Source organism: Rhinatrema bivittatum, chromosome 8 (genome assembly GCF_901001135.1).
Source record: "Rhinatrema bivittatum chromosome 8, aRhiBiv1.1, whole genome shotgun sequence".
Taxonomy (NCBI): Eukaryota; Metazoa; Chordata; class Amphibia; order Gymnophiona; family Rhinatrematidae; genus Rhinatrema; species Rhinatrema bivittatum.
In genome coordinates this window covers 76,074,521-76,093,450 of record NC_042622.1, presented here as the reverse complement: position 1 = coordinate 76,093,450, position 18,930 = coordinate 76,074,521, and the positions used below count along the sequence as shown (strand labels likewise).

The 18,930-nt window shown below is 41.5% G+C and overlaps 1 protein-coding gene across 2 annotated transcripts in view; it reads right to left on the bottom strand.

Moving 5' to 3' along the window:
* LOC115096615 (collagen alpha-1(XXVII) chain B-like) overlaps nt 1–18,930 on the bottom strand; it is a 514,116-nt gene that overhangs the window by 381,761 nt on the left and 113,425 nt on the right. For both annotated transcript variants that reach the window (XM_029611498.1, XM_029611499.1), the window contains exon 4: nt 12,021–12,074. In XM_029611498.1, coding sequence (XP_029467358.1) covers nt 12,021–12,074 — 54 coding nt within the window. The remainder of the gene's footprint in view (nt 1–12,020; nt 12,075–18,930) is intronic.

Below are 18,930 nucleotides of genomic sequence, written 5' to 3'. Positions count from 1 at the left end.
GTAGTAAATCACCTGGACCGGATGGTATACACCCCAGAGTTCTGAAGGAACTAAAAAATGAAATTTCAGACCTATTAGTAAAAATTTGTAACCTATCATTAAAATCATCCATTGTACCTGAAGACTGGAGGATAGCAAATGTAACCCCAATATTTAAAAAGGGCTCCAGGGGCGATCCGGGAAACTACAGACCAGTTAGCCTGACTTCAGTGCCAAGAAAAATAGTGGAAAGTATTCTAAACATCAAAATCACAGAACATATAGAAAGACATGGTTTAATGGAACAAAGTCAGCATGGCTTTACCCAGGGCAAGTCTTGCCTCACAAATCTGCTTCACTTTTTTGAAGGCGTTAATAAACATGTGGATAAAGGTGAACCGGTAGATGTAGTATACTTGGATTTTCAGAAGGCATTTGACAAAGTTCCTCATGAGAGGCTTCTAGGAAAAGTAAAAAGTCATGGGATAGGTAGCGATGTCCTTTCGTGGATTGCAAACTGGCCAAAAGACAGGAAACAGAGAGTAGGATTAAATGGGCAATTTTCTCAGTGGAAGGGAGTGGACAGTGGAGTGCCTCAGGGATCTGTATTGGGACCCTTACTTTTCAATATATTTATAAATGATCTGGAAAGAAATACGATGAATGAGATAATCAAATTTGCAGATGACACAAAATTGTTCAGAATAGTTAAATCACAAGCAGATTGTGATAAATTGCAGGAAGACCTTGTGAGACTGGAAAATTGGGCATCCAAATAGCAGATTAAATTTAATGTGGATAAGTGCAAGGTGATGCATATAGGGAAAAATAACCCATGCTATAATTACACAATGTTGGGTTCCATATTAGGTGCTACAACCCAAGAAAGAGATCTAGGTGTCATAGTGGATAACACATTGAAATCGTCGGTTCAGTGTGCTGCAGCAGTCAAAAAAGCAAACAAAATGTTGGGAATTATTAGAAAGGGAATGGTGAATAAAACGGAAAATGTCATAATGCCTCTGTATCGCTCCATGGTGAGACCACACCTTGAATACTGTGTACAATTCTGGTCGCCGCATCTCAAAAAAGATATAATTACGATGGAGAAGGTACAGAGAAGGGCTACCAAAATGATAAGGGGAATGGAACAGCTCCCCTATGAGGAAAGACTAAAGAGGTTAGGACTTTTCAGCTTGGAGAAGAGATGGCTGAGGGGGGATATGATAGAGGTGTTTAAAATCATGAGATGTCTAGAACGGGTAGATGTGACTCGGTTATTTACTCTTTCGGATAGTCGAAAGACTAGGGGGCACTCCATGAAGTTGGCATGGGGCACATTTAAAACTAATCGGAGAAAGTTCTTTTTTACCCAACGCACAATTAAACTCTGGAATTTGTTGCCAGGATGCAGTTAGTATAGCTGTGTTTAAAAAAGGATTGGATAAGTTCTTGGAGGAGAAGTCCATTACCTGCTATTAAGTTCACTTAGAGAATAGCCACTGCCATTAGCAATGGTAACATGGAATAGACTTAGTTTTTGGGTACTTGCCAGGTTCTTATGGCCTAGATTGGCCACTGTTGGAAACAGGATGCCGGGCTTGATGGACCCTTGGTCTGACCCAGTATGGCATTTTCTTATGTTCTTATGTGGCCTGTTCCCTCATCAGTGTTTGTATTGTACGAGATTTATTTATTTACAGGTGTTTATATTCTGCAATTCATTTCTATAGAACTGAAGCGTATTACAACAATTTTAAATTACAAGTATAGTAAAACAAACATGATACACAGTTATAATAAAACAAGCATGTAAATCATATCATTTCAAAGCAGTATTAAGGAGAAAAGTTTTCAATGTCTTTCTTAAACATTGATAATTTATTTTATTTTATTTATTTAGGTTTTTTATATACCGGCATTCATGAACAAGTCACATCATGCTGGTTTACATACAAACAAGGGGTGCAAAGAACAGTAGAACTAAACTGGTGCAAAGGGGAAGCAGTTACAAAAAACCAGGGGTGGAATAACTGGGATGGAGAAAGAAGAGGAACAGTGGGGATTAAAAGAATTTTATGGGGATAAAATAAATAACTTAATGAATATTTACAGTCACATTCTTACAGGAGTTGGAGGTTATTATGAGTTGTCCAGGAAGGCTTGTTGGAAAAGCCAGGTCTTCAATCTTTTGCGGAAAGTTGGTAGGCAGGGTTCTAGGCGCAGATTTGTGGGGATGGAGTTCCAAAGTGAGGGTCCAGCTGTTGAGAATGCCCGATCTCTTGCCGTTGTGTGTCTGGTGGATTTTGTATTCGGTACCTGGAGGGATCCTCTATGGGCTTCTCTAATCGGTCTTTGAGAGATATAAAGGCTGAGCGGATATTGAAGGTCCAGGGAGGTGTAGTTATGGATAGACTTGTAGATGAAGGTGATGGATTTGTAGAGAGGATTCTGGCTTGGATGGGGAGCCAGTGAAGATTTTTTAAGATGGGTGAGATGTGGTCTCTTCTTTTAGAATTTGTAAGGATTCTAGCCGCTGTGTTTTGTACCATCTGAAGGGGTTTGGTGTATGAGGATGGAAGTCCCAGAAGTATGGCGTTGCAATAATCTAATTTTGCGAAGATTATTGCTTGAAGTATGGTTCTGAAGTCTTGAAAGTGGAATAGTGGCTTTATTCTTTTTAATACTTGTAGTTTATAAAAGCAATCCTTGGTGGTGCGGTTTATAAAAGCTTTCAGGTTCAGGTTGTTGTCAATAATGGCTCCTAATAATCCGTGATCACATGTATATCAAATGGAACAGAGTTCCACTAGACTGGCACTATCTGAGAAAATGCACGATGAAAGGTTTGAAGATGCATCTCTTTGGCACCAGGAATCATTAGTAACTGTTGGCCAATGGAACGTAAACTTTGTTGTGGACAATACCTGTATGTAAGAGTTTTCGTATAAACAGGGCATTCACCATATAAAATCTGGTGTACAAATGCTAAAATTTTCAAACGAATCTTTGACGCAATAGGGAGCCAATGTAGCTTTTTTAAAACTGGAGAAATGTGAGCAGATATTGGGCAACCGACAATCAGTCAGGCAGTAGCATTCATCAGTAACTAAAGCCCACACACAGCACTTCGGAAGCCCTATATAGAGGGCATTGCAGTAACCTAAACAATATAATACAAAGGCTTGTATCACTGTCCCAAAGTCATTCCTAACAAGCACATATTTTAATCTCCAAAGTTTCCTCAGCTTGCAGCTGTGGGCGCATTGTAAACCCAGTAACTAACTAGTAACACCCCTAAATCCCAAGCTGATTCAACAGCTGCAATAGTAATTCCCTCAATTTGGAAAATAAGGGTACTTGTTTCTGCAACACATGCAAATAGTACAAAGTCTTTCTTTTTAACATTAATCAATAATCCAGTCTTATTCCTCCTTTGCATAACAATATTTACAGTGGAAGTAATCTCCTGGACACTATCTTGTAAGCTAATAGTTACAGTAAATAATGACTGCAAATCATCAGCATAATTATCCTACTTTTCTCCAATCCCAATTTCCACAAGTCTAGTCAGCATTATTATATGCGAGACTGAATCAAACATAGCAAACACTTCCAAGAAAAAGTGGGGGCGGTATTTGACCTGGTACTTACAAATGAGGAAAGTGCTTCCAGTATTCAAGTAGGTGCTTGCCTGAACTCCAATGAGCCTCAGATGGTATCTATAGTGTCCCAAGGAGTTTCAGTAATCAGGAGCAAGGCTTGAGAATAAACTAAACCTATAATTAGCACATGCAGCTGACAGTCTCAGGAGGTGCTCTTGTGCTCCCCTCTATGTGTGCGTGTGGAGCCTGGACCCCTGATCACTGGTATATTTGTGAGTGCAACCCCAAAATCTGGGGTGGAGTATAAGCAGACCTGAAGAAGTAGGAAGCAAAAGGAAATGCTGTCCTGTGTGTGTACCCCAACTTATAGTCAAAGCATCAGTGATAAGGATTACTTGATATGATATGGTATGGTATGGAATGGTATGGATCAGAGCACCTTCCTGTATTCTGGAAGGGTAGAGCCACCAACGTATTTCCTTTTTCATTTGAGATGTTATTATTTTGGATGATAGTGTTTGCAGGGATTGATTCCACTGTGTACTTTGTCCCCATTGGAGATGCCTCATGTGGAGACACATGAGAGGAACCACATGAATAGCTGCAGCTAAGTGGCCCAGAAGCACTAGTACTTGGTGAGCTGTGGAAATATATGTCCTTAAAGTTGTTGCCACTTTAAATAGATTTTGGACCTATTCTGGAGTCAAAAAAGCTCGCTGTTGCATTGCTTCTATAATGGCTCTGATAAATTGGAGTCTCTGAGTGGGCTGGAGCATAGATTTCAGAACATTTTCATAGGATCCAAAATGGCCGACTGTGTGAGACGTGCTTGAAGTGTTCCTCCCGGGACCCAGACCGCAGTGAATATGCCTCACTCTGGCAGGAAGCGTCATGCCAGGGAGCGAGCTGAATTGCCTCTACCATCTTTACCTAGAATCCTGGGCTCGATGGACTCCCATGTGTGCTGGGGATCTCTTAATCTGGGAGATGGTTCGCTCGAGGTGAGTCGGGAGGAAGCGGAACCTGACATCATTTTCCCCAGAGCAATGGTCGGCCCCGGTAAATCCTGCAGAGGCCAGAACAGCACAATCACTCGGCAGAGCAGCACCCTCTGCTAAAGAGGGAAGCATCTCATTTCTATGAGCAGTGATTACACCAGGAATTGACCCATTGCTTTTTGAAGTCCCCTGGAATTCCATGGACAATGCTAGCTCCTCTGATCTTTGGCAGCTGGAAGAAGAAGATAGTGTACCCAGAATACTGTTGTTGGAATTGGTAAGACCTGTTTCTATCACCCTAGAATCTATCTGGGAGGCGATACAGACTTTGAATCATAATACCTCAAAGCAATTTAATCTGTTGATTTCCTCTCTGGACATGTTAGATAACCGTCTGAAAACCATGGAAAGTGGAGTTTCTTTGAAAAACAAATTCTTGTACGAATCTCAAGTTGGAAATTGGTAGTGTATCTGCGGCCCAACAATCCATGATTAGAGAAAATCAGATTCTAACCAACAGATTGGAGCAGCTAGAAAATCAGGTGCAGGGGAAGAATCTGCATTTCATTAATTTCTCTAGAGATCCTACAGTCCTTCCTAAGGTCATGTGGAGAAGATATCTATTAGAGTGTCTTAAAATATCAGAAGAAACTCTCCTCTTGGTCTCAAGCATTTGTTACATCCCAGCCTTTAAAAAAGCTTCATCAGATAAAAAGGGGTTTCAAGTTCTAACACCAATTGATACTCCCCAGATGGATTTATCGAACATGTTGGAGACTACTCAAAAGGACTTGATTTCACCAGCCACACTAATTGTCACCTTTATATTGGAATCCGATTGAGAATGGATATTGAAAATGTTTTTCTGCCACAGATTGGATACATTCCTGGATTACAAAGTTTGCATTTATCCAGACTTGGTGAGGCAAACCCAAAAGAAAAGAAAGCAATTTTTATTATTAAGACCTAGGGTACTAGAGATAGGAGCTTTTTTCCTTCTGAAATTCCCGTGTAAATGTATCATTAAGTACCGGAATCATTAAGTATATTTTTTTTCCTACCAGCACAACTCTCAGCTTTCTTGTCTGATAAAGCTCCATCTGCTACTAATTTTTCTTCTTCTCCCATTGCCCTAGATTGAGTATAAAAGTCTAGCATTGTTATCCATTGCAAATAGGTATGATCTCCGAATGCCTGTCTTTCTAATTATTTGTGATGTTTCCTGAGGTAGAGTTATGGATCCTCATGTAGAGGACTTGGATATAGAGATAATTATTATGATCAATGCTCTAGGGTCTTGTTCTTTAACAGAAATGTTTATAACTATACTCACTTACTTCACAAATTTGGAGTATGTTAAGTCTAAAGGTGGCTCCAGAAGTGGGTTGGATGGAATACTCACCGAACTACCAGGGTTCTCCTCAAGGAAGTGTTGACTAGACCAAGAAGATTGGTGGGATATCACTAGAAGTAGATCTTCTATGACCCTGACCCAATGAGGAAGAGACTGGAAACTGAGAAGCACTGGGCATGATTCTTTCTGATGAAGCAGGAAGAATTGGATACGTTGGCAGAAAAGTGGATTATTCTGGTTCTGGAATGAAGGAAGCAAAGAGGTTCTTAACAATAATCAGGTAATTGTTCTATGGCCTGCTGTGATCTTTGAGCCACTGTAAGCAGTGGTCCATCTCCTCTGAAGCTAGGATTCCTCTGTTACTGGAGGTGGGTTAGAAGAAAGTTGCATAATCAAGCAGCAAGGTTCTGGAGACTGTAAACGAAGTCTCTGTGATAACAGTTGTGCCATTGGAAGAGAAGTCATGATGGGAGTGGCAGCCTTAGCTGGGTCTCTGCTAGCAAAGCACTATAAGTGGTATACAACTGTGTTGGTAGTATTATTTTAAAGTCTCTTGGGCATATCTTTCTCTTGGATGAACTGCAAGTAGTGTTGCTCTTTTGAAAGTAGTGAAGCATGCAGACTTAGGAGAAAGATATTGATAGTTATCCAGATGGGATCCTGCATGGAAATGAAGGATTCAGTGATGACTTGCATTGATGGTTGAGCTGAGATGGTTGTTCTTGATGGTTTTGTCTTGGATGCATTGAGCAATGATTGCATTGATGGTTCGTGCATTAATTGCACTGGTGCAGACATGGCTAGGTGCATCAACATATGCATCGAGGATGTCAATGCAGATTGTGTTGGGTGCAATGGTAATGTTTGAATCAATGTATGTGCAGAGTTTCTGTAACTTTGCTCCACATGTCTAGCTGGCTTCTTTTCCCCTTGTTTGATGTAAACCGGTACGATAAGACTTGACTTGAATATCGGTATAGTAAAAAATAGTAAATAAATAAATAGATAGATAGAGAGATATGTGCTTGGCGGTGTCAAGTGGAGCATCATGGGATATAGCTTCTGGATGGTGCTTCTTGGATGCAGAAGATTTGTGTGTTTTCAATGTCAGTTTCTTTGATGACATTGATGCTCTTTCCTCACTTTTCTGATGCTGCATCGCTAATTTTTATTTGAAGGAATTGCTTCTTTTTGCATAGACTGCATCAATGTGTCTCGATGCTTTGAACTGAACCGAATTTATTTTGTTTTAGTCCGACGACCATGGTCACTTCAAAGTGGCAATTTTTCAGTTCGATCCATTTGGGTCTTCCCTACATTAGGAGTCTGCTCTTGATTCCATTTCTAGTGGAGGAAGAGGAATGGTGGCTCTTAGTAGAAGCTTTAAAAAAAAACTATTTTTATTGCTCTCATTCTTTGGGAGTGAGGGAACATCTGTCCACAGGCTGTACAATTTTGTTGGTCATCATCTGGACCTAGGCAGCAATAGCAAAGCTTGTGTCTATCTGTCTTTAACATAAGGTAGCCTCAGAGGCAGGCTTTAGCTGCTGGTTGGTTTTCTGGACATGATGGGGTTTTTTTGTAGTACTAAAAAGTACTGTTTGGGGGTTGTTACAAGTAGCAAGAAATTGTTTCCCTTTCCTTTTTTGTAATTGAGGAGTCAGTCACAGAGAGACTTAATCCGTGTGATAGCTTGGACAAAACAGACTGAGGAGAATCTCAGGCAACAGTTGCATGGGAACTCCTGCACATGCTCAGTATAGCTCAAAGTTCTACTAGCTTGGAGAGGCAGAGCCATCTAGTTCCGCCTGATGATGTCACCCACAGATCATTTCTAATTCAGCCCTGCTTATTGACTGAAATCTTAGAGAATGCCTTGGAGAATTTAAATTTGTCTGCTACAGTTTTCTAAACTTTCTTTGAATTTCCCAGTTGGTACTTTTTATAAACTTTATTTTCATAAAGACAAACAAAGCAAGCAAGGTAAAACTTAGAGAGAGCAACTCAGAGCATGTACAATATAGAGTCAAACACAGGGAAAGGAGAAATCTTCAATATGTTTTCCTAATTGGTACTTTTAAGGAATACCTTTCAAACATTTTATTAATACCCTCAGAAGCGCTACCTCCTATTCCTAGGGCTTTTTTCTTACCATCTTTGGAAGGAGGGACAGAACCAGTTAGGGTTCAAAATGAGGAACAAACTGCTAGTTTAAGTGTCACTGATATCCTGGAAAGGTCAACTGAACTTGAGGTGGCATCTAGAGGACCATTGTTAGTTACTTTTGCTCTCTATCAAGACAGAAATTTACTTATGAACCTTTTTTTTTAAAGCATAGATCTGTTTTATTTTATGGACAGACAGTTTGGCTTTTTCTGATTTTTTTTTAGGTCTACTCAGGCCCCTAGAAAGAAATTTCTAGTAATGCGCCAAGAAGCTTTGGCCCTTTGGCCTGGATTTATCAAAATGTGGTAAATATCGCATGCGATGGGAAAAGGGGCATGTTTTATGGTAATAGGGAGTTTATTGCAATTTGCACTAATACTGATGTGAAGAGCTAAGTTACTGCAAATTGTGATCACTTTTTTGCACTTTGAGATAAGTGCCAGAATGTGGTGAGAGAGAGAGAAACATAGAAACATAGAAATGACGGCAGAAGAAGACCAAACGGCCCATCCAGTCTGCCCAGCAAGCTTTCGCACTTTTTTTTTCTCATACTTATCTGTTACTCTTGGCTCTTAGTAACCTTTTTTATTCTATTTCCTTTCCAACCCTGCCATTAATGTAGAGGGCAGTGTTGGAACTGCACCTAAGTGAAATAGCTTAATTAGTTAGGGGTATTAACCACCGCAATAAGCAAGCTACACCCATGCTTATCTGTTTATCCAGACTATGTAATTCAGTTCTTGTTGGTTGTTGCCTGAATATAGATCCACTTTTCTTCATTCCCCCTGCCATTGAAGCAGAGAGCTATGCTGGATATGCATGAAGTGTCAGACTTTCTCCCCTGCCGTTGAAGCAGAGAGCTATGCTTTATATGCATTGAAAGTGAAGTATCAGGCTTATTTGGTTTGGGGTAGTAACTGCCGTAACAAGCAAGCTACTCCCTGCTTTTTTGTGAATGCAAATCTTTTTTTCCACATTTCCTCATTGCCGCTGAAGCTTAGAGCAATGTTGGAGTCGCATTAACCGTGTGTATGTTTATTGAATAAGGGTATTATCACCAGGTAGTAACTTTCATTCCCGTGAGCCACCCACTCTTCATTTCACATCCTCTAGACTTTATGGATCCACAGTGTTTATCCCACGCCCCTTTGAAGTCCTTTACAGTTTTGGTCTTCACCACTTCCTCCGGAAGGTCATTCCAGGCATCCACCACCCTCTCCATGAAGAAATACTTCCTGACATTAGATTTCAAGAACTCTCCTAAGGGGCAGATTTTAAAACATACGCATGGGGTACATTTGTGCGTGCAACCCAGCGCGCACAAATGTATGCCTGATTTTATAACATGCGCGTGCAGCCGCATGCATGTTATAAAATCAGGAGTTGGCGCACGCAAGGGGGTGCACACTAGTGCAAACTGCACGCACCGAGCCCTCGGGGAGCCCCACTGGCTTTCCCCATTCCCACCCCCCCAGCCCTAAAGAAAACCCCCTGAACCTTTGTTTTGGAAGTTACGCCTGAACTTGCGCACGCCGGCCAACTGCCGGCGGGCAATCCCCTGCGATGGCTGCTGTGCCAGAGTCCTTGGCCATGCCTCCGAGACCACCCCCGGACCACCCAGCCACACCCCTGGACCACCCCACCACATCCCAGACCATCTGCCCTGCCCCATCCCGCCCATTCAGAAAAGCCCCGGGACGTATGCGTGTCCCGGGGCTTTACGTTCCCCGCTGGGCCTTTTGAAAATAGGTCTGGCGCGCGTAGGTCTTTGAAAATCTGCCCCTAAATGTGATAGCTTGCCTTGTTGCTTGTTTATAGTGATTTATCTTTCCTTCCTATATATTTTAGATTCTTTTCTTCCTTTTTTTCCTGTTATTCTAGCTCAAAACTTAAATGGATCTCCCATTTTTGTGGACTTCAGTTACAGATGCTATTTTTTTTTTAAAGTTGTTTCTTTTTTACGTTGCTTTGGTATGTATTTGCTTTAACACTATGAGATTTCTCTTGCAAGTTGCACTTGTGTAATTTTTTAAAATTCAATTTATAATACTGGACTCCATCACCTTCATTATTAGGAGGTTTCAGGCTGTGCCATCTTCTCTATGATTCTTACAAGGCTAACACTAAACCCAGGTTTACTTCTATGACTTATTATCAAGATTTATAATAGTCTATAAAGCCAGCAATATAGCAAAGCAATTGATCAAAATATCCAGCCTCCCCATGCTTATTGCAGTTTGGCCTTTAACCAAGGTCATTCCATGCGGGTTACCTCAATAACTTCTTGGAAGTATGATATAGCCATAACCACCGCTGTTAGGGCTGTAATCACGGTCTCCAGCAGTGGCCAATCTGGTCACAAGTACTGGGCAGGGTCCTAAAGAATAGATCCAATCCATCTTGGAAGCCAGATGACGTTTTGCTATTGCCCTTTGAATAACATCCACTGCTCCATGCAGATTGGCCCTTGTCTACCCTCATGGTCTGTGGTGCCATTAGGTCAAGCTTTCACTACTCTTCACTACTCTTCACTTTTTGCAAGTATATTCTGTTTCTCTCTCATAACTTTTTGAAGTCAATTACTGTTTCAGTTTCCACCATCCTATCTGTGAAAAAATATTTCCCAGTGTTGTTCCTGCATTTACCCTCTTGGAGCTTCATATCATGATCCCTAGTTCAACAACTTTCTTTCCATTGAAAAAAGGTTTACTTAACTAATCGGAGAAAGTTCTTTTTTACTCAACGCACAATTAAACTCTGGAATTTGTTGCCAGAGAATGTGGTTCGTGCAGTTAGTATAGCTGTGTTTAAAAAAGGATTGGATAAGTTCTTGGAGGAGAAGTCCATTACCTGCTATTAAGTTCACTTAGAGAATAGCCACTGCCATTAGCAATGGTTACATGGAATAGACTTAGTTTTTGGGTTCTTGCCAGGTTCTTATGGCCTGGATTGGCCACTGTTGGAAACAGGATGCTGGGCTTGATGGACCCTTGGTCTGACCCAGTATGGCATTTTCTTATGTTCTTATGTTCTTGTGCTTTCTTTATTAATACTTTTCAGGATCAGAATCTCTTTATCAATTAAGGTGCCTAGTCAAAATTTTATTTTATTTTTTTTTGGTGGTGGGTGAGGGGGGCTCAAGGTTAACATGGGTGGGCATTGTGGCATGCTCCCTCCTCTACTCCACCCCTTAACCCATCCTATGGGGGTTTTCATGGCAGTGGTTCAAAACTGTTTTTAAATTTCTGGAAACACCATCTCCTCACTCTCAGTTCTGTTTCTCACTCTCCCTCTGTAGAGAAGGCAGTTACTTTATACAAGGGTTAATCTCTCAGGCTGCTGAAGAGCAATTACCGGTATGTACATAAGCTTTCACCCAGCCCAGGCATTCCTGAACTTTTAAGAGACTAAGAGGAGAGGGGATAATTACTTGCCAAAAGTAAACAGAAAGACTTAGATGCCTCAAACCTTTACGTCTAGCCCAAGGGCACTGGTATTTCTTATTCGTGTTGGCCCCTTTGAAAGGTGCAGGGGATCATGGACTGGCAGTGATTTCAGTGCCTCCAGGCCCTCTAAGGGCTGACTCAGATGGGACATGAACCAGCTGCTAGAAGTAAAGACCTGAGGTAAAAACAAGGGAGGCTCACCTGTGGCTGTGTTATTCTACCATATATCTACTGTTTCTCCTCTATGGTATACATATTTAAGTCCTTAAGTCTCATTTTATATGGCTTTATGTGTATCCATATTGTAAATACAAATATTTAATAGTACCCAGGGTATTTACTCCCAGACTGACATTGATCTTTCGTTTCTAGAATGTTTTCCAATATGCTGTGTACCCAACAGTCTGTGTACATCAAGTATACATACTGCTCTATAAATGTTTATTTTTATGTATGGCAATGGTAAACATACCCGTGGCCCTCGTTTCCCAGGTGGTCCAGAAAGACCAGGTAATCCAGAAAGACCCTGAAAAGATAAAAATTGATATTAAGAAACATTCTTTATAAAACAAACCTACAAAGCCTAGAAACTATTATCAAATTGTATTAAGATATTAGCTCTGTTTATTTCACAAAAAAGCATCAGATGCAAGAGAATAAAACTTACACATATCTAATGTAATGAAGATCCTTAAGGGAGGTAATTTTCAAAAATTTATGCAGTGGTTACACATGTAAAATCAGCATATGCACGTGCAAGTAGCGTGTACATGCGTATATGCTATTTTAGGAACATCGCAAGTATATGCAAGTTTGCAGTGATACACAAATGTTAACAGGAAAAAAAACGTGGCAATTTAAGAGTGGCTCCTGCCACTCTGTTTATAAAATACTTTAGACTCACCGACTTACGCACATATGTGCTGACTTATGCAAACTGTTGAAAATTATCCTCATAGAACAAGGTGGCTAACTCCTTTTCTAAAGAGCCACAAACAGTTCTTGTTGTCAAGATATCCACAATGAATGTGCACTCTGTGACTCCAAAATCAAGGGTACATTCTAGAATCTCAGGGGTCTCATTTTTAGTAATAGATATATGGTGATTTGACATCTACATTTTCATTTTCTTTTAGTTATACAGTTTTCTTTGTATCCAAAAGACATCTTTCCAGCTCAAATTTAGATATCCCAGTCCCAATTGTCCCTTTTAATCTTTTTCTGATGAGTCCTGCTTAGTTTAAAAGTCTTTCTTCTATATTTTCCCAAGATATATTGCTGTTCTCACTGTTGTTTTGAATCTGTTCTTGTATGTGGCTAGATTGTAGATTTCTCTATAGAGATTGCAGATTTCTGCGTTGTTACTAATCTGTCTGGTGGGTGACCGATTAAGCTAAAGGGGAAAAAAATACATCTCTAATAGACTGTTTTATTTCTGCTGTTTGTCTTGGAGGTTGCTAGAATCTTACATTTACTTTCTAGGTGGAAATATATTTGCTAGTTATTTGAATTTCCAAGTCTGTTATTTAAGTGAGGACCCCTAAAACTGGTATCTACTAGATATTTGTGGGTGATTTGAAACTGTTGAACAGCTGGAGGTAGCCAGAATCTAGTTAGAGGCAGAATTTCAGAGCACATGGTGACCTGGCTGAGACTGAGCATTTTACCTGAGTCCTGCTTCTGCAAGGTTAAAAGTCTAAATTAATCTGTTTAGTAATCTCAACTGTTTGGTTTACAGTGGGCTCTGGTAGAACAAGACATGTGACAAACAGACACCCACCTTCCCCAACTTTACAGCATCCTGTGCATCAACCCCCACTCCCACAGAGATGTCAGTCATCCAGGATTCAAAAACCCAGGAACAATTGGATAACAGTGGGCTCTGGCAGAGTAAGGACCGTGATGAAGAGACACCCACTCTCCCTGCTTTTACTCTTGCATAATGCTTTTTCTGAATTGGAGAATGAAGAAACCTCAGCAATAGATACTGCAGTGATTTCTAAAAGCAAAGTCACCCAATGCACCCAGAAGCCCTTCAACAGAATCAAACGTCAAAAGAAAGCTGCTTCTGCTGGGAGACTCAGAGGAACCAATTTTGGAGCACATTTTGATGGTGGCAACAGTTAAATGCCTTCCAGGATCTTTAGCTAATAGAAAAGCAAACTAAATAGGCCAAATCATTGAAGAAGAAAGTAGGAACCTTGATATCAGTGTTAACATCCATCTGGGGACCAATGATCTCAATAGAAATGGTATATATGAAGTACAAAAAGATTTCCAAAATCTAGGAAAGATAAGACACACCACAAGGACTATTGCCTTTTCAGAAGTATTACCAGTTCATGGAAAGGGAAATGAGAAGTTATTTCACATAAATTATTCCAATTACTGGCTGAAAACCTGGGGCGCAGAAAGTGGTTTTAGATACATTAGTGGCTAGGGTCGTGTATGGAGCAGTAAAAGGCTATATGGTAAGGATGGCCTACATTTGTCTGTGGCACATTCCAAATGTGTTAACAGGAAATCTTACAAAATGGAACAATTTTGAAATTTAAAAAAAAAAATTTTTAATGACCATCATAGTTATAGCACAGGTACCAGCACATGGAATACCCTAGTGAAAACTGGGGGACAATTGGAAAAAACTCCTATGTGCTAATAATTAGTCATCAGTCTCATTTTATGAAAAAAATGCACTTCACTATGGGGCGGATTTTAAAAGGCCGGCGCGCCTATTTTGCATAGGCCACCGGCGCGCGTAAAGCCCCGGGACGCGCGTAAGTCCCGGGGCTTTCGAAAAGGGGAAGGAGGGGGCGTGTCCATGGGCGTTCCCAAAAAGACACGGCATTTCGGGGGCGGGCCCCGGCGTTTCGGGGGCCTGGCCGAGGCCTCCGGACCAGCCCCCGGGACCGAAGGACGGAGCGGGGCTGCCGGCGACGCGCGCAAAGTTAAGGGGGGGTTTAGATAGGGCCGGGGGGGGTGGGTTAGGTAGGGGAAGGGAGGGGGAAGGTGGGGGGAGGGCGAAGAAAAGTTCCCTCCGAGGCCGCTCCGAAATCGGAGCGGCCTCGGAGGGAACATGCAGCTCGCGCTGGGCTCGGCGCGCGCAGGTTGCACAAATGTGCACCCCCTTGCACGCGCCGACCCCGGATTTTATAAGATACGCGCGGCTACGCGCGTATCTTATAAAATCCAGCATACTTTTGTTCGCGCCTGGTGCGCGAACAAAAGTACGTATTTTTTAAAAATCTGCCCCTATGTGTACTTGGGAAGATATAAACTGCAGTGGAAGTATCCAAAACTATCTAGAGTTAACCTTTTCTTTTAAACCCTGACATTGCAATGCTTCGGAAGGGTCAATGCCTTCCTTCCTCAGGGGGAATACAAATGTTCTGTGAAGAACAATACAATCCCATATTTTATTGTGAAAGCCACTTAAATTTAAAGTGACACTGCGGTTTTATGTGTTCATAAGTAAAAAAAAAAAGAAGTATATTTATTAAAAGAATCATTCTTAATTGTATACAGCGACATATTTCAAATTCACATCCATATTTATTTTTTAGGCTCAATCACCAAAAAAACACAGTAGCCACAAATATATCATTTGCTGTAAACATATTCGTTCTGTTTAGTCTATAACAGTGAACTGTCGCTCCTGTTTTTATTTCCGTTCATGTGTCCATAGGTCAGCATGTTTATCCACTTTTTAACGAAAGAGCTATATTTTACATGTTCTTTTTAAAAAATGCACCTCGTGCTGTATTGCCTTCTCATAAAAACTTTGAATACATAACCATGGTTATCAATTTCGTTAGCAGAATAAGTGTCTCCTTTGTTTATTTGATTAATATATTAATATATATGTCATTTTCAATTATTCTATATTTATATTTGAATTACCATTTCAGTGATATACATATGATGACACTTTAATTTATGAAAGAACAGTACCACTAAGATCGTTTTCTTGCACATTGAAGCAAGTTTGGTCACACATAATCGCCCCTACAATAGAAAGATTAGACCATGCATGGTGACTTACTGCGAAGGTAAATTTATTTAAAAGTTATAAAATTATAGTAATATCTGGTTGAATGAACATTAACTAGAAGTTACTCTCTCTCTTATATTATCGGTTCTGTTAAATTATTTACCTTTATATAAACATTTTTTTTAATGTTACTTAATTATTTAAGGCAGGAATGAGCAGTTTCTAGTAATCAGTAGGTCCTTGTTATGGGCCGGATTTTAAAAAGGTTAAGCACACCAAGCCTATTTTAAAAAGGCCTGGTGATGCACGTAAAGCCCCGGGACGCGGGTAAGTCCCGGGGCTTTACTGAAGGGGCAGTCCAGGGTGGGGGTGGGGCCAGAGGCCTCCGACACAGCGGCCATTGCCGCTGTGTCGAAGGATCGCATGCTGGCAGCCTGCCGGCGCGCACAAAAGGTAAAATAAAAATTGGGGGGGGTTAGAGTAGGGCTAGGGGGAGGAAAGGTTAGGAGAAGGGGTGGGAAGGTCAGGTTAGGGGGGGAGGAAATGGGGGAACGCAGCGCGGCTCAGCGCGCACAAGGTGCACAATTGTGCACCCCCTTGTGCATGCCGACCCCTGATTTTATAACTTGTGCGCACCTACACGCGCAAGTTATAAAATCAGGTGTACATATGCATGCGCCTGGTAGCGCACGCACATGTACGCCTGCACGCACCTTTTTAAAATCTACCCCTATGGGGTAGATCTTTAAAAAACACGCGATCGCGTACTTTTGTTCGCGCACCAGGCGCAAACAAAAGTACGCTGGATTTTATAAGATACGCTCGTAGCCGCACGTATCTTATAAAATCCGGGGTCGGCGCGCACAAGGGGGTGCACATTTGTGCAACCTGTGCGCACCGAGCCCAGCGGCGCTGCCTGTTCCCTCCGAGGCCGCTCCGATTTCGGAGCGGCCTCGGAGGGAACTTTCCTTCGCTTCCCCTACCTAACCCACCCCCCCCCCCCCCGGCCCTATCTAAACCCCCCCGTAACTTTGCGCGCGCTGGCCGGCAGCCCCGCTCGTGTTCCGGTCCCGGGGGCTGGTCCGGAGGCCTCGACCACGCCCCCGGGCTGGCGCCACGACCCCAGGCCCGCCCCCGAAACGCTGTGTCGTTTTGGGAACGCCCCCGGACACGTCCCCTCCCGCCCCTTTTCGAAAGCCCCAGGACTTACGCACTTCACGGGGCTTTATGCACGCCGGCGCACGAGGGCCCTGCACGCGTAAATCCGGAAGGATTTATGCGCACAGGCCTTTTAAAATCTGCCCCTATGGTTTTAGCACTGCTGCATATGTGACTATTTATATAAGTTATAATGTTGGACTATTAATGTTGGGCAAGAGTATTTTATTCAATATTGTGCTAAATAAATACTTTTTTACTATACAACGATTGGTCTCATCCTACTTTTGTTGCATTCTGCAATACGAGACCATCCTCTGCTTCTTTTTGTTTCTACATTTGTCTATGGCACAGTCCAGATGTGTTAACAGGAGATCTAACAGAATGGAACAATTTTGAAATTTTTAATTTTTTTTTTATGACCATCATAGTTATAACACAGGTACCAGCACATGGAATACTGCTCAATGTACCCTAGTGAATACTGGGGGACAATTGGAAAAAAACCTCCTATGTGCTAATAGTTATAATCATCAGTCATTCATTTTATGAAAAAAATGCACTTCACTATGGGGTAGATTTTCAAACCCCCGGCTGGGCCTTACACGCGCCGGGCCAATTTTCAAATGGGCCTGGGCATGCACGTAAACCCCGGGACGTGTGTAAGTCCCAGGGCTTTAAAATGGGGTGGTCCGGGGAACAGGGCTAGAGGTGCCTGGCACAGTGGTCATTTGCCGCTGTGCCGGTGGACGCATCTTGCTCTTGGTCCTTGGCAGGAGCAAAAGGTAAGACAAAAAAAACTGGGGGAGTTAGGATAGGGATAGGGGGAGGACAGGATAGGGGAAGGGGAAGAGAGGTTAGGGTAGAGGGTTGGGAAGTTCCCTCTCAGTCCTTAATTGGAGCAGACTGGGAGTGAACTGGGGAAGGCATCGGGAACTTCTGGGTATTCCAAAGGAGTTCCCTTTCCCCAACTTATTATATTTTTGTCTTCATTACTTCATTTAGCACTTGCTCCCTTTGAACAGAAATTTATACTATCAGTTTCTATTCATATGTATTTACTATATTTCACGTACTCCATGACACAATCTTTTTTAATGCCTAGCTAAAGCTTTTTGTCTTACAGTAAAAACTGTACCAAGCCAGCCCAGTGGCTCAGATATGAAGTGCTGTGCATGCAGGATCTAAAACAGAGGGGAAAATCACAAAGTAGTTGTGAATGAAGGCTCACAGTGCCAGATTCCAGCCCTGCTTCTGATTTAGCTGTAAATAAAAAGAAGCAAGAGGAAACTGCTGGGTCAAAAAAAAAATTATCAAAGATTTGTCACCTTTTGAGATCGGCTAAACTGCTAGCTAAAAATATCAAGGTCCAGACTTCATGAGAATGCTTTTTCACATCTATAAATAAATGTTAATATTTGTCAAAGATAAGGATGTGCATTAGTTTGAAACGAAATAGGAAATGAAACATTTCCTATTTCATTTCATAACATTTGCAAAATGAAACAAAAGAAAAATCAATCAGGTTTTTTTTATTTCGTTTTGGAAAAAAAGGGAAAGTACCCCAAAAATGACCAAATCCAGAAACCTCCCTGGCCCTCACTTATTCCATTCACTGGGGGAACCTGACAGCATGGCTGGCATCCGAGCTGGGCCTTTGCCTTGGCATCAGGGGATGGCCTCCAGGCCAGGATCTGGCTTCAGTTGGGTTGGCCATGTCAACATGAACCATAAAAACATAAGTGCGGGCTGGGGAGATTCCTGGCCCCAGCAATCTTTTTTTTTTGGGGGGGGGGGGGGAATAAATAGGCACAATAGGACCTGGGGAGGCTCTGGGGTTATTTTGTTTATTTGTTTGTTTTTTAGGTTGTTTTTTTTAATTATTGTTTTGTGGATTTTTTAAAATGTTTATTTTGATTCTAAAGTTTTCAAAATGATACCAAGGGGAAAAAAAGCATAAAAAAAGAAGAGAAAATAAACATAAAAATGAAAAATGTTCTCCCTTCATATCCCTCGTCAAACACCTGTTGGTGTCATGATTTTCATATGATTTGCTATTATACACAAATTACCATATGTCAATGCTGGCATGTTTGAGGACACTTCATATGTATAAAATTGGTACCATGAAATTGTATATAGGTGTTAACTAAGTATAAATATATAGGGGCAGATTTTCAAAGGGTTTCGCGCATAACCCTGAAAACCTGCTCCTACACGCGCTGAGCATATT